The sequence below is a fragment of the Trachemys scripta genome, chromosome 23, assembly GCF_013100865.1.
Source record: "Trachemys scripta elegans isolate TJP31775 chromosome 23, CAS_Tse_1.0, whole genome shotgun sequence".
Lineage (NCBI taxonomy): Eukaryota > Metazoa > Chordata > Testudines > Emydidae > Trachemys > Trachemys scripta.
In genome coordinates, this window is record NC_048320.1 from 8,837,857 (window position 1) to 8,853,592 (window position 15,736).

The 15,736-nt window shown below is 60.6% G+C and overlaps 1 protein-coding gene across 6 annotated transcripts in view; it reads left to right on the forward strand.

Moving 5' to 3' along the window:
* The window catches only part of HDAC5 (histone deacetylase 5), a 107,479-nt gene that overhangs the window by 60,223 nt on the left and 31,520 nt on the right, over positions 1-15,736 (forward strand). For 5 of the 6 annotated variants that reach the window (XM_034755930.1, XM_034755933.1, XM_034755931.1 and 2 more), the window contains 6 exons: positions 2,709-2,971; positions 5,311-5,455; positions 6,028-6,142; positions 7,629-7,759; positions 8,778-8,909; positions 13,214-13,326. In XM_034755930.1, the coding sequence (XP_034611821.1) occupies positions 2,709-2,971; positions 5,311-5,455; positions 6,028-6,142; positions 7,629-7,759; positions 8,778-8,909; positions 13,214-13,326 (899 nt within the window). The remainder of the gene's footprint in view (positions 1-2,708; positions 2,972-5,310; positions 5,456-6,027; positions 6,143-7,628; positions 7,760-8,777; positions 8,910-13,213; positions 13,327-15,736) is intronic. The other variant, XM_034755928.1, reaches the window with a different exon arrangement.

Here is a 15,736-nt window from a genome sequence, read left to right on the forward strand (position 1 = left end):
ACACAGACTACGATGACAGTCCCTGCCCCAGAGGGCCACAATCCAAGGATAAGACACAGGCCAACAGGTGGATTCAGACTGGGGCGAAGGGCCTCAACTCCCAGTCTGCCTGACGGTTGCCATGGTTTTTTTCTAGTCCCACCCCTGCAGTGCAGAGCTGGAAGAGGGCATTGGAAATCCCTCGCTTCCTCTCCACCTGCGGGATGTGACAGTATTACCATTCATAGCTGGAAATATCGACGTGACGGTAGCGCCCAAGTCGGGCTCGGGGCCCTGTTCGGTCGGGTGCTGCACACACGCGACCGTGTTCCCGGACAGGCGGGGATGATTCTGTCTGGAAAGTGAAAATGTGACTCGCTCGTTCCGCAGTCTCCGTTTTGTATTTCTCCAGCCGTCGCAGCGTGGGGATGGCTGGTTTGTATGGCGCATGGGGAACACCCCCTGGAAATGCAGTTCGCTTGCCGGGGCTGTCTGCCTTCCTCCAGGAGGGGGCTGCTGCTGTAGCTGGACAGGGATGCCAGAGAACTGGGGGGTTCTCTCCCCCACTGACCTAGAGCAGTGTGCCTCAGTTTCCCCGCGCCTGTGGGATTGGGTTAATGATACTGATCTACCTTAGACTGTGAGCTCTTTGGGGTAGACGCCTTCTTTTTGTTCTGTGTTTGTACAGCTCCTAGCACCATAGGGGCCTGGTCCATGCCTGGAGTGGCGAGACACTACCGTAATTTATCTAGTAGCAATAAAGATGTACCGCTCCTAGCACATTGGCTTCGTGGTTTGTGATTGGGGCGCCTAGGTGCTATGACCATACCTATAAATAACATAGTACCTCATAGTGGGGGACAGTGTGTGTGGGGGTGAAACTTAACTCATTAATGTTCAGAAGGGGCTTTGAGATCCTCACGGGGAAGGGCCAGCGGTCAGCGATTTTCTCTCTTTCCTTCTGTAGCTTCTTCCCCCTCCTGCCTTTCGCAGCAGCGCTCATGTGCCAGCTCTCTTCAGCGCTGTCCTGCACCTCCCGCTTCCACCCTCCAGCCTCCCCGCCCCGCTCACAACAGCTGCTGTTTGGCTCTGTCTATATTTAGCCCTATGTGTTGGTCCGTCCCTCCCTCCCCCGTGTTGTTACAATAAACCCACAGAAAGGGGATAATTTCCTGGAGAAACCCCTTGCTGCAGGAGAGGTGGGAGTAGCCGACGCTGCCATGTGCCCCGCGAACGAACACACACACACACACGAACACCCGAACACATGCACACCCAAACACACCCGAATGCATATACAAACACACACATGAACGCGAACACACACACACAAGAACACATACCCCCTGGGCCTGTGCGGGTTAATGACAGCGCACGTGGTTTTACAACAGACGGGGAGACAATCAGAGGAGTGAGCGACTGAGTCACCGCGGCTCTCGATTCATTCACAGCTTGCCAAAGCCCCGGCGCCTGGCGCAGCCATGCCCACAGGGCCTACGGCGCGCAAGGGGCTGCACGGTGGGTTACGGTGCCCTGGGCGATGACAGGAGCGTCCTGCTGGGCAGCGAGGCTGGGGGAACTGGATTCTGGATCTGCCGAGCCCCAAGGGTCATAGGGAGATGGGGAATATCCCTCGTCTCCTACCCTGGGCTCTGGCTAGGCCGCCCGCGCTGGGAGCTGCCTCCCAGACTCAGATCTCTGCCTTGGCTCTTGGATCCAGGAAGCGGCTCGGTCCGGGTCCCAGTAGAAGTGACTCTGTGAGGATCAGGTCTGGAGCGCTGGCCGCTTCCCGCTAGCAAGGGTCTTCCTTAGATCCCACAGCGCACGTTGGCCCGCGCGGGGGGAGTGAAGGGCTGGCGAGAGGGGAGAAGGCGCCTCCCCAATGCCCGCGCATCGTGTCCAGGGAGTGAGAGCTCACCTCATTCTGGTGGGTGTGCAGCCATGGCCCCCTTGCAGGGTCTCTGCCAGGAGTGAGGGGGCCGACGGGGGTAACGCTGGACACAGCCAGCTCGATCTACTGCTTGTTTAACCCTGATCCAGCCCAGCCCCCAGGTTAGCCAGCGTATGACAATCTGAGACGGGCTGGCTGGAGGCTCTGGGGCTCCATTAACTAGGGGGCAGTGCCAGGCCAGGGGCAGACAGAGGGAGGGTGGGAATGGGAAATGCAGGAGATTCCATGACCTGGATGGATTTGACTTGGCCCCGTTCTCTAAAGCACCCCGGGATGCTGGGCCCACCGGAGCACCCCGGCCGTTCTCGGGACGCTGGGCCCAATGGGGCACCCCGGACATTCCCGGGACGCCAGGGCACCGTGGCTGTTCCCGGGACGCTGGGCCCAATGGGGCGCCCCGGATGTTCCCAGGATGCCAGAGCACCCTGGCCGTTCCTGGGACGCCAGGCCCACCAGGGCACCCAGGCCGTTCCCGGGATGCCAGGCCCACCGGGGCACCCGGACTGTTCCTGGGACGCTGAGCCCACTGGGGCATCATGGCCGGTCCCAGGATGCTGGGCCCACCAGGGCACCCCGGCTGTTCCTGGGGCGCTGGGCCCAGTAGGCCCCCAGCTGCTCCCTGCCCCCGTGCCCAGCGAGCCAGCAGGAGAGCGGAAGGGGAACTCTCCCTTGCTTTTAGCTGAGAGGGGGGGTCCTCCCGCCCTCGAGCTCTGCCCTCCCCGCTGGCTGGTCCCTGGCGGGGGCTGATTGCCAAGGCCTGTCTCTGTTTGCTCCCCAGCGGTAGACGTGAAGCCGGTGCTGCCCGTGGCCATGCAGAACTCCCGCGGCGGTGGCGGCAGCAGCCCGGTGGACCTGCGGACAGACGCCCGGGGCAGCGGGCCCAGCGTGGACCCGGCGGTGCGGGAGCAGCAGCTGCAGCAGGAGCTGCTGGTCCTGAAGCAACAGCAGCAGTTGCAGAAGCAACTGCTCTTCGCCGAGTTCCAGAAGCAGCACGAGCACTTGACGCGGCAGCACGAGGTCCAGCTGCAGAAGCACCTCAAGGTGAGATGCCCCGTGGGGCTGCCACCGCCGCGCTCCCTGGAGGGCATCGCAGAGCCCTGCCCAGCTCCCCCTGCGAGCAGGGCTTTCCCTATAGCCCCTCAGGCTGAGACCTTGGCCTAGCTAAGCAGGCTGGAGCCTGGCTGGTACCGGGAGGGGAGACCCGCAAGGTGAGATGCTGCAGGAGTCAGTCGAACCAGCCCTGCACCTGGGGGCCGCTGCTCTAACGATGCCTCGTGGGAGATGTTAGTGACTCGGCAGGGGAGGGGCTGCTCTTCCTCTAGCGCTGGGGCTGGCCTAGTAGAGGGGTGCCAGCTCCTGCCCAGCCTATCCTGAGTTGGGGGGGGCGGGGCAGAGTGTCTCATGATATTGGGTGCTCTTCTGAAAGCCCCAGCTCCTGGAGTCAGGTGAGGACTGAGAATCGTGGCTTTCATTTAAAAATACAAACGGTTCTTGCCCCACCCCGGGTTGCAGAGAGAGGCCGGGAGACACAACTCTGAAAGGCTCCAAAAGTGGAAAGGGAATAAAAAAAGAAACACCCCCCCCCACTATTTTTATTAAATCTCATCATTCGAAGCGGGGGGTGGGGGTGGGTACTGGGTGAGCTTTGAAGGCCTGGGGTTGGCCAGGCTGCTGCTACCACGTCACGAGGGGGCTCTGGCTTTCAGCTGAGCCTCAGAGCCAAAGGGGCTCTGATCATTGAAATCCCCTGGCCCTTTTCATGAGGACCCTGGCGTCCTGCCGCATTCTGATTGAGGGGGGGGGGTTGACTACACTTCGCCAGCCCAAGATTCCTCTCTTGCTTTAGCTGCGGGACGTGTTCCTCCTCATTTCCCACCCGAACCTGCTGTTGAGCTGCTAGCACAGAGTGGCGGCCCCGTTCCACCCCAGAAGTGGCTGCATTGCAGTAGTGGGAGACCTTTGGAGGCGTCCAGAGGCGCTAAATAAATCAGCCACTAATTATTATTATTCGTATCACCATGGCACCTAAGAGGCCTAGTCATGGCCCAGGACCCCAGTGTGCTAGGCGCTGTACAAACACAGCGCAAAAACCACAGTAATGCTCAATTGTCCTTCCTTTCCCCTCCCACCCTGCGTAAAGGAGGGAGCTCTCCCCTGTGGAGTACTGCAAGCTTCTATAGCCCCTTTCATCCTGAAGGATCCCGGATCACTCCCTTGAGATGCGGCCACCTCTGGGGTGGTATCTCACCTGCACATAGCGTGGCAATGCCCGGGGAAGGGGCAAGAGAATTTGAGACAAGGGCAACCCCCTGCTGCTCCCCGGCAGAGCCCACAGGAGCTGGCTTTGCCGAGGTCTCGTTCAGAGGGCCTGCACGCTGCACGGGGTGGAACATACTGCAGCGGGCTGAGTCGTCAGGGCCGGCCCGTGGACTTTAGGTGCAGGGGGCCTGATTCTCTGCTCGTTCACCCACTGAAGCCAACACAGCTGCACTGTGGGTAGGAGAGGAGTGTCCTGGTTTCAGACCGGAGGCTGAGAACCCAAAGCCCCTCCGCCCCCCCGGCCTGTTATAGCCACGGGAGGCAAGGGATGCAGGGGAAATTTTTCCCAGCATCCCTTGCTGGCTCCCTGCCTTGCCTAGGGCTCTGATGTCTCCCAGCCATCCCCTGTTCCATCTCATTGCCCCTTTGAAGCTCCCCCCTCCCCCCCGATGCTGGTGGTGCAGGCCTGGCTCTCGAAGGATGTGCGGGGGCTTCCATGCACGCTGCCCCAGTGGGGGCCTCTTTGCCAGCTCCTAGCCGGGCTGCTCTGAGCAGCTCCCTCTCCTCAAGGAGCCCGTGCGAGAGCCGGCCAGGTCCTGGGTTTAATCCCGGCTTAGCCGCTTGCTCGCTGCCTGACCCCAGGCGAGTGGCTTGATGCCTCCTTGCCCCACCTCAGGTGCCCCCCCGGCCTGCTGGAGGGGGCCTCTGAGCTGAAACAAGCCCCCCGCTGCACCAGCCACCAGGGGGCCTTCTGGGAAGCCAGCCGGGTCTCCCCTCTGTGCCAGCCTCGCACCAAGGGCTGGAGCTGGGGAGTCGCGCTCCGGCAGCCTGGGCTGCGACCGGGCCCCGCAGGCAGGGGGCGTGTGCTTTTCAGGGGGCCCCTCCATGCTAACCTGGGTCCCTCAAACGAGGGTCTCCCCTGCCACCTGGGTTCACCCTCCCTCCCCCGCTCACCTGTCCCCCCCCATTCACACCTGGTGTCCCCCCCACCCCCCGAGTCCCCTCTCCGGCTCTCACTTGGTTTTCCCCCTGCCTCGTCTCTCCCCCCCCGCCCCGCTCTTACCCCCCCTGCCGGTTTCTGCCCCCTCTGCCCGCTAACCCCGTCCCCCTCTGCCTGGCAGCAGCAGCAGGAGATGCTGGCAGCAAAGCGGCAGCAGGAGCTGGAGCAGCAGCGCAAGCAGGAGCAGCTGCGGCAGGAGGAGCTGGAGAAGCAGCGGCTGGAGCAGCAGCTCCTCATCCTCCGGAACAAGGAGAAGAGCAAAGAAAGTAAGAGCCCGCCGCGGGGGGTCCTGCGGAGCCTGGGCCCAGCTGGGGCAAAGCCTGGCCCGGGGGCCTAGGGGACTGAAAGCCCCATGGTCTGGCTGGGCTCGGCCCGGGGAGAGCGCAGATCCCAGCCATGCGCCGTCTGGCGAGGCGGAGCGTTGCATGCTGGGAGTGTGGCTCAAGAGAGAGCAGTGCATGCTGGGGGACGTTGTCTCCAGGGACACAGGGTAGAACTTTGCAGGGGGCATATGGCCCACGGCAGGGGCCCACTTTGCATGTGACCCGGAACCAGAACTGCGCCAGGGGCCACGGGGGAGGCCCAAGCCCCTGAGACTCATGTCGGGTTTGGTCTGAGCTTTCGGTCCTGAATAAAAGACCCAAACCCCTTGTCTGCCAGTCTTGGTGGGGGCCTGTTGGTGGCATTGGTGCCGCCCCGCTCAGCGCCCAAGTCCAGAGGTCACCCGCCCCGGGACGCATGAGCCCGTAGGGCTCGGGGGATCCTTCTCCCCAGCCGTGCTCTCGGTCGCGTGGTTGGCCTGTGCCTCCCCCGTGGACCGTGTCCCGTCTGTCTGCAGGTGCGATCGCCAGCACGGAAGTGAAGCTAAAACTCCAGGAGTTCCTACTCAGCAAGTCAAAAGAGCTGACCGCAGGTGGCTTCAACCATTCCCTCCCACAGCACCCCAAATGCTGGTAGGTTGGCCGGCGGGCCCGGCGGAGCAGGGGAGGGCCGGGTGAACTGGCTGGGGCCTCTCTTAGAAGACTGAGATCCCGGACTCCTGGGTTCTGCGCTCTGCCCTGGGCGGGAGTGTGGTGTAGTGGTTAGAGCTGGGCGTCAGGACTCCAGGGTTCTCTCCTGTGCTGTGGTCTGGTGGGCCATGCAAGCCTGGGTTCGCAGGCCCTTTAGCTGCTAAGCCACACGCTCCCCCCGCCCTTGTTTTCTGCGGCGTATCTTTGTCGGAGCCCTGGGGTGAGTAATGGGGCATGTACAGCGTAACATCCCAATGGGGAGTCTCTGGGTGGCGTGTGGATGCGCCAGGCTTCCCCAGGAGGCCAGGGCATCGCTCAGGGACGTGAGCGGTTAACACGAATCCAGTCAAACCAAAACGGCCCCGTTCTGGGTCCCGCGGAGGGAGCCCGTCCAGCCCCGAGGCTGGGAGGTGGCTGTGACGTCTCTCTTCGCCTCTGGCTTTAAAAAGGGGCTGGCACGCGTGGCGGCTAATTGCATCGCAGTGACCTACTCCACTTCCTGAGTCCAGGGATGCTTAGGGGATAAATCCACTTAGCCGGCTAAAAACAGGTCCCTGATTGGCCGTCCCCCTCCCCCGCACTTCCTTCCTGCTTACCAGTAACATTTTGTGTTTTCACCAGGGTCCTCACACCCTGGCCCAGTATTGCCCAGGGACCTCCGGGATCCCACAGAGATTGTTAACCCCCCCACACACACACTTCTCCTGATCCTCTCCCGAGCTCTGCCACCCCGTCACAGCCCAATTGTCCCCCTGGTTAGAACGTGGTCGGGTCTTGGAGCGGAGCCGGGACCGGGCTGGGTTTGAATTGTGTCCCTGTCCCACCCTTGGCTGGAGAGAGCGCGGTCTGTCTAGACGCTGGGGCCCCCCTGCTCGGCCTAAGGATATAGAGCCCAGGGGAGACATGCCTCAGTCCCATCCAGGTAGGGGTAGGGATAGCTCAGTGGTTTGAGCATTGGCCTGCTAAACCCAGGGTTGTGAGTTCGATCCTTGAGGGGGCCACTTAGGGATCTGGGGCAAAATCAGTACTTGGTCCTGCTAGTGAAGGCAGGGGGCTGGACTCAATGACCTTTCAGGGTCCCTTCCAGCTCTATGACATAGGTCTATCTCCATATATATATTTTTTTTTTCTCCGCCCCGGGGAGGGGGTCAGGTTGTCACTTAGGTCCCCCGCTAGGGTTGATGGGGCCTGAGTTCCTCTGTGTGTCACCTGGAGGGCATTCCCGGCTCGGCGGAGAGAGCGGGGTCATGGGTAGGCTCAAATAGACCCATCTCCCTGCATGGGTAGGACGGACAGAGGCTGGATCAGAGAGAGTTTGCACTCGGGCTGGGGCGCGGGGCTGCCTGTCTCTCTCTGGCCAGTTGGGTGCACAGGTACCAGCCAACGGGGTGGGTCTCTAACAGCTTTGCTTCTCGGCCTGTCTCCGCAGGGGAGCCCATCATACCTCGTTGGACCAGAGTTCCCCTCCCCAGACAGGCAGCCCGGGAACACCGCCCTCCTACAAACTACCCCTACTCGGCACATACGACAGCAGAGACGACTTTCCGCTCCGGAAAACCGGTCAGTGCCGCTGGAGGGGAAGGGAAACGTACACTCCGCCTCGGTGGGGCTGGCTGGCTGGCTGGATCGGGGGAACGGGCGCGGCTTTGCCTCCGGGCCACGGGTTCGAATCCAACCCAGGGCGGTAGCCGACTGCAGAACGTTGCCACCTGCTGGCTGTTTGGGAGTCTGAGTGAAATGAGCTGGGCGGATCTCAGGACAGTTCCCACTGGGCCGGTGTCACAAAAATGACCATCATAATTGGCCCCCTTGTCAGAAGAGAGGTCAAGGTCTGAACTAAGCCATGGAGACTGATGCCCTCTGGAGGGAGGTGGGGAGGATCTGTGCTTGTAGCTAGCACAGCTTCATCCTAGCCTGCGGAGGGCTGTAATTATCAATATGGGACCTAATATTCACGAGAGCCCAGCCTCTCAGAATCGGAGGCCAAATTTTCATCAGAGTCCAGCACGCGAGGTGCACCTTGGGAGCTGAGCTCGTCTGGAAATCTGGCCCTGGCAAACCTGGCCCTGAGCTCTTTGCAAAGCCCTTAGGGTAGGACGCTAAGTGCTTTACGGACCAGACCCCGGCCCCAGAGACCCACCAAACAGCCATCAGAGGGCAGTGATTGGTGCTCACTACTGCCCCAGGCTGGATTTGACCCGCCCGCCCAGAGGCCAAGTCGCTTGCGTGCCCCAATCCAGTCCAAACAGCTGGTGTCTAGAAGGGGCTGGCCCGCTGTTGTGGGTGGAGAAGGCCCCTGAGGACTGGGGGGCGCAACGGACACCCCGGGGTCCTGCTGGGGAGAGGGTCAGTGTGATGGGCGGAGGGGGAGGAAGGATATTCCAGGCTCTGGCAGGAATGTGGGATGAGGGGGAGGCGATCTGCTGTCATCTCAGCCACAGCCCCTCTAGCTTGTAGCCACAGGGGCAGGGCAGTGGCCCGGAGCTGCCAGTGCGGGGCCGGGAGGCAGTGGGAGGCGGGCCTGGGGCAGCGAGTCCGGGTGAGCCCCGTTCATGGTGCTTTTCCTTTCCCCTTCCAGCCTCGGAACCCAACTTAAAAGTGCGCTCGCGGTTAAAACAGAAGGTGGCCGAGCGCAGGAGCAGCCCCCTGTTGCGGAGGAAAGACGGGACCGTCATCAGCACGTTCAAAAAGAGAGCCATCGAGATCACGGGTGAGCGAGGCCTGGGGGACCGACTCGCGGGGGCTGCCCGTCGGCACGCGGGATCCCCTTGGTCATTCAGCACGGGGCTTTGATTCTGATTAAACGGAAGTTGTGTCTGGTGTGGTCTAGAGAGGGGAGAGGGGACGGCGTTGAGCACCTGGCTGGGAGCCCAGACCCTTGGGTTCTAACCCCAGCCGTGCCACTGATTTACTCTAGCGGTGAGTCACTTCCCCTCTCCATACCCCAGTTTCCCCATGGGTGGGGGGGTGCTGCTGCCGCCGCCTCTCTTTGTAAAACACTCGGGGCTCAGTGGCTGAAAACGGCTGCAGCGTAGAAGTATCACTAATTGGTGTGCAGCGTGTTCTCCGGCCGAACCGTTCTTTGGACACATGGCGAACAGCCAGCGTGCGGCACAAGTCTTGGGGGGACCGGGGGTGCTCGCAGCCGGGGCTCCAGTCCATTGTTACTGTGCAAGAAACCTGAACCCCAAAGGGGTGAGAACGTGACGTGCAGAAAGGAATGGTTGGGCAGGGAGAGATCGCCTTTGATGAGACCCACATGGTGACCTTGAATTTCTGGGTGGGGCTCAGACAGGACAGGGAAGATCCTAAGCAGAGAGAAGTACATAGACTGTGTCCTTTCATTGCTTTACCCACAAACATCAAGTGGGTGGAGCACGGCTCCCAGCGGGGGAATCACGGCCCGCTGTGGGTCTCTGAATATCATCCCGCTGCCCTACGTCCAGCGAGATCGCCGACTGCTTGTGGGCACAACCACGCGCCTGATTTGAACACGCAGTCGTCGGGAATGCACGCGCAAATCCCGTGAGCGTGCGTGCAAACAGCCGCTAAGCTGCAGTTGTGTGCGTGCTCCTTTTGCTTGGGAAGGGGGGGCTCTCCAGTGTCATTTCGCCTTGTTGAGCTTCGGGATGTGATGGGGGTGTGTGTTTCTGTTAGAGTTGCTGGTCTCTGCCTGGAGCCCCGGAGAGGCTAAATAGAGAAACCTCTGGTTGGTGTGCGCGGTGGTGGGTGTTGTGTGCACAGTTGGCTCTGCCTTGGGAGCGTCCTGTTAGCTCCTGGGGCATGGATGGGAGCAAGCTAGCTGGTGCTCCCTTAAGGGAGAGCCCTGTAGTGCAAACTTCCCTAGCGGAGACACAGCAAGAGAGTTCTTTTGCCGGAGTTGCTTAAACCAGTCGCGGGACTCTTTGGCTGGACGTTTTTGCCCGTGTCCACACTAGGGCTGGTGCTGGCAAGGCTCTGTCGGTTGTGAACGCTAGAGAAACTTTCCAGAGTAGAGCAGGCCGGCAGGAGACTAAAGGCTGGTCTCCGTGGGTATGTTTTCCCAGTTATACCGATATCTATCGTACAGGTCTAGTTATACCAGTATCATCCCCCTATGGACCTTCTCAGCCCTGAGTGGTTTTTCTTAGCGTGGTTCCCTACGTGATCCTCTTATGCTGGAATAAGATTGTCCCCACGGGGGTTGTACCTGTACAACTTTAGGTTACAGCTTCGCTACGGTCACTACCACTGCCTGCAGCAGCTGATGGCACTGTAGCGCAGACGCTTCCTACATTGACGGAAGGGGGTTTTCATCGATGGAGGTGAAATCCACCTCCCCGTGCCCCGGCAGCTAGGTCGGCTTAACTGCGGCATTCAGGGGGGTGAATTTTATCACACCCCTGAGCGACGGCGTTGGGTCGCTCTACATTTTAAGAGTAGACCAGGTCTTAGTTTATAGCAAAGAAACTTTCCTGGGTGACCCTGGTAGATCTGAGGACGGATTATAGGCTGCGTCGATCCCTTTGACCGTGCGTGTGCGTCTGTCGTTTGCTACTCGGGTTTGCAACTCGCAGGGTAAATGTCTGGCCCAGAGCCGGCGACCGATCCAGCCCCCGCCTGCCTGTTTCCCTGCAGACCAGAGCATGGCGGTGAATTTCCATTTGGAGAGCGAAGATGGAAACCCCGCTTGTGAAGTGGAGAGTCTTGATGGTAGCAAGGCTCTGGGGCCCGGACGGGCTGCCTTGGTGTCCTGATGTTGGCGTTGAGCTTGGATTTTCCAAAGCACGTCAGATGCCGGTTGAGTGACAATGGGAATTGCTGGGTGCTGGGCCCTGGTTCTGATGTCAGCACCCGACGAGAACTGAGCTCTGGCCCTGCATGTGGCTGTTGCTGACTTACAAATGTGGCCCGGAGCTCTTGTGAAAATCTGTCCCCTGCGTGGCGTGGAATCTGTCTGTCCGAGACCGCCTGCCACCAGCCGTGGTGGGCGAACTGACCCCCCCGAGGTTTATGAGAGAGGGAGGGCTGACAGGGCATCCCCTGGAGGTTGAAATTCCCGTCCCTGGTTGGAAATAGCCTAAATCTGGGGACCGTCACGGCATGCTGCAAAGCCCGTTCGCCTGGGCTGCGGTGCACAGTGGGCGGGCGGGGGGCGTGGATTCTGTGATGGGGATTTTGAGGGATGGTCTCTGCAGAAGGGCTGGGGTTTGTGGGCTCGGCTGCTGCTTCCCCTTTTGCATTTGATTTCCTGGTTGGATTGAATATTGTGCCCGGCCCCCTGGAGTCTGCACAGACCAGGCAGCGCTGCCCTGATTGACACCTGCCCGTCCATCTCCTCTGAAACCCAGGCCGGCCTGCCCCCGGCGACGGGATCCCGGCTCCACGAGGGATGAGCCAGTCGCCCCAGCTCCTCTGGCGGGGCTGCAGCCCGCTCGCTGCTATGCAACCAAGTGTTCATATCGAATTAAGAAATTAATCCAGAAGCCCTATAATCTGTGCGGGGCCATTTTGTGTGTGTGTGTGTGTGTGTGTGTCAGTGTGGATAATCCAGGAGCATCTGTTGTTGCTCTCTAAGGAAATGTTTTGCAGGGAGGGGGCGGGGGCAGATACAGCAGCCGCCTCTGAGCTGCTGTTACATAACGTCCAACGTGTTCTGGAGCCGCGAGCAGTGGCAGCCGTCAAGGGCAGCGGCAGGTACTTGTCTGCCTGAGATACAGGGTGGGGTCCATCCGCAGAGCGTCAGTGGGCCAGATCCGCAGGCGGGGCAAGTCCATTGATGGCCACGGGCCAGATCCCAGCGGATGTAAATCAGCATCCCGTTGAAGTCAATGGAGGATCTGCCCCCTGTCTGCTGACCCTGGCATGTAGGTGGTGCTGGGCGAACCGCTTCCGCCCATCTAGTGCCGGTGGCTGGGGGCGGTGCAGAGCAGGCTGGGAACGGGGACGTGAAGCCCACGGTTGTTTTCGTACCTGTCTGGATGGGGGTTTGTGCTGACCTGGATTTCTAACCTGGGGTGCCCGATGGCCTGGGGCAGTCACAGCTGGGGAACAGGGAGACTCGTGGGGGGGGCAGGCCCACCCTGCCATGTGGGAAGATGGGATTTTTTTCTTTTTGGTGCATTGCATCTGGGGTTGTGTTAAAATCCCGCCGGCTCCCCCGCGCAATCATTTGCTCCAGACGCTACTGACTCTGACTGCTACCGGCTTATCCCTGCTTCGCACTGGGGCCCACGAGGGCACAGCCCCGGGGGATCCGGGCCATGCCTGTGTAGGGAAGGTGATCTCATTCCAGCTGTGCGGGACCACAGAGCTCGCGGTCTCAACCGCTTGTGTGGCCAGCCCCCCGATCCCGGCCCACGCAGGGGCCGGGCAGAGTGATGGTACTAGCAAACACTTGTCAAGCCGCCTTCGCTGTAATGAGTCCTGGGTCAGGGATTTCGCACGCCCTGAGCCCAGCTCTGTGCCCATCCTTTGGGCCCAAGAATGGGGGTGAGCTGATAGTAATTACATTTCATCCTTTCCAACTCCTTCCACTCATGGCTTTCAAAGTGCTTGATGAACACTGCAGAATGTAGCCCCTGCAGCCCTACCCCCGCGAGGAGAAGCAACGGTTGGGGAAACTGAGGCGGGCAGTGACTTGAATGCTCCCCAAGCAGGGACTAGAACTCCTGCGACGTCTCCTGTCTAACCACTAGACGACACTCTTGCACCCCTCTCCCACTGTGGCAGGAGTGCTCTGATGCTGGGGAAAGGCAGCGTCCCTTCCTCCCAGACCTTCGGCAGGTCAGTTGTGCAGACGTCTGTGCCAAATTTGCTGGTGCAGATCGATGCCTTTGCCAGCCTGGCCCTCAAGGCTGGTTCGGGTCCATGCTGGATGCCCAGGGCAGGGCGAGCCCGCTTGGGAAGGGCAGTGAAGGTTGCAGGATTTAGCTCCTGGCCCATGGGAACGACGTCTGGATCGGCCTGGCCATCGGGAGCATTGCGGGGAACGGGCGTCTGGGCCGTGTGTGCAATTCTCCCTTTCTCTTGCAGTCTCCTCCGTGTGTAACAGCGCCCCGGGGTCCGGTCCCAGCTCCCCGAACAGCTCCAACAGCGCCATCGCCGAGAATGGCTTCACAGGCTCCGCCCCCAACATCCACACCGAGGTAAGGGAGCCCCCCCCAGGGGGGCGCTGAGCCTCCCCCACCCCAATCCTCGCTTGCTTTCTTCAGCACGAGCCCTGACCAAAGAGCTGAAAACTCATCTCCTTAGTGGAACTGCCCCGTCTCCATCAACGCTGCTCTGACACGTGCTGGGCCCTTTCCTTTTTATCCGCAATCTCCAGGCAAATCTTGTGGCTATTGTAACGTCAACGACGTTTTCCTCTCTTCTGTCTTGTCTCTAAACCTTTTCTTTGGCTACAGGAGGGCTGCAGTGTTCCAGGAGGAAAGGGTTAATATTGTGTGGTGGGGGTCGCTGGGGGCTTCACGTCGCTGGCTCGTTCCACGAGCGAAGCACACGCGCGTGCGAGGCGTGTGTCTGGGTGGATGCTAGCAGGACGATGGAATTTCTAGTGGAAACGGCGCCGATTCTCTTGCTCGGGTGACTCCCACAGGGCTGGGGGGAAAGAGATTGGGGGATTTTGAGGTTATTTTTAGCTGGGGCTGGGAGAGTGTCTGGGGCTTTTTCTTCCTCTGCAGTTGGGATGCTGCCATTGGAGAAAACAAAACATATGTTGCCTAAAAAATAAAACAAAACAAAACAGCCAATGACCAAACTACCCCCCCAGATACCTTCCTCGGGACCCGAGTGACATGAGCTCGGTAAAGTCGGGAGGTCGTTTAAATTTCAGTCCCCAGTTGCTGCCCTTTGTTTACTTGTTCCATTTCCTTCAGCTGGAAGCTGGTCAGTTACCCTTCCTGCTCCGAGGCATTTTCGGTGGGCAGGTCCCCGGTGCAGTCGCCGCATGTAGATTGAAGGCCTTGATTTAAATAGTTAAAGGGGCCATCCTGGGGCGGCCGAGCTGGGCCCCCCCCATGTGTGTGCTGGGCGGGGGACGGGGGCGTTTCACTCACAGGACATGGGGTGGGGTTGGGCGCGCTCTGGTTTGCGGCCACGGAGTTCCTCACTAGCACGCAGCCCTGCGTTGGCCTCGAAGCACAACTAGTGGTTTTTTTGTGTTCACGGGCCCTTTGGTGATGCTCAGGGCTGGATCTCAGGGGGACGCGGGTTCTAGGCTCCCACCATCAGCCTGTCACCTGGACCCTGCTGCGCATCGTCATGGGGTTCCCTGTCCTGGTCCCACAGCCTGCCAGATCCTCTGCAAACATCCAGGTCCGAACCCAAACACAACCCATAGGTTTGTTTAGGTCCCTGCATCTCTCTTTCCCTCCTCCCCAAACGAACACAGGAGGGCACTGCTCTGACGGTGGTCCCTGGGCTGTCACTTGGCGTAGCTGGTCGTGCTCCAGGGGCTTTGCTGGGAGAGACGGGGACGCCCCCTCTCCACTCTAGTGGAGCAGCTGGAAGCACACCCAGGATCTCCGTTAACGCAGCCAGGCCCAGTATAAACCCGAGTGACAATGAGAGTAAGAGGCAAGCGAAGGCACAGAGACGGGGCAGGGCTGGCTGTGCGCCCGCCCAGGGGACCCATCCGGGGGTTTAACTGTGAAGTTGCTGGGGTCAGCCATGGCTGTGGCAGAGATGTCTCTTATCCCCGATCAGCCTGAGCTGCTGCCCCCGGCTTCTCCAGTGGGGTTCAGCTCCCCGGCATGGGTTGCTGTGGGGATAGGGGCTTCTGTGCCCAGCAGAGGGGGCAAGGCTGGGAGCGCCGAGGGGACACGTGGGCTGAACAAATCCGTGAAACTCACTGGACATGGAATGAAGTCTGAGTCCTGGAGTGTCCGCGCTGAGCAGGGCGGGTGCTCACTGGGGTGGGGGGAAGAGGGCATGCTGGGGGCACCCTTTCCTGGGGTGCTAGAGCTGAGCAGAGGTGGCAATAGGGGGGAGGTTCTTCTGGGGTGCTAGGGGCGGGGCATGCGCCCTCCTGGGGTGCCAGGGCCGGGCCGGTTCTCCCCGGCATGCTGGAGCTGACGTGCTACCCACCATATCTGAATTCAGTAGTGGGAGTTGGGGGGTGGATCCCAAGCAATCCAAGGACAGGAGCTCGAGAGGTGCCAGGCTATGGGGCTGCCATGGGGGTCAGCCAACTCCTCGGGGCAGGGGCCCAGAGCAACAGTCATTAGCGTGGGCAGCCTCTCTGCCCCTCGGCTGCTCCATCCCACGGGATCCTGTCCTCCGTGGCCCCTAATAGCCGCAGAGCTGAGACCGTAGGGACCATCCATCGCCCGCCACACGCTGCTTCCCCCACACCCCCCAAGCCCGTTGCCAGGACCGAGCTTTGGGCTGATCCGCTTGTTTGACGCCTGCGGTAGAAGAGAGCGCCCCCTGCTGGCTAGTGCTGTCCTAGCAAGTCCTGTTCCTGGCGGGCTGGGGCTGACCAGCCGCACCTGAGCTGCTGCCACGTCCTCCTCTCTCGCTTACGTAGCTTCTTACCCTTGTCTCTTTCTTTCCCTC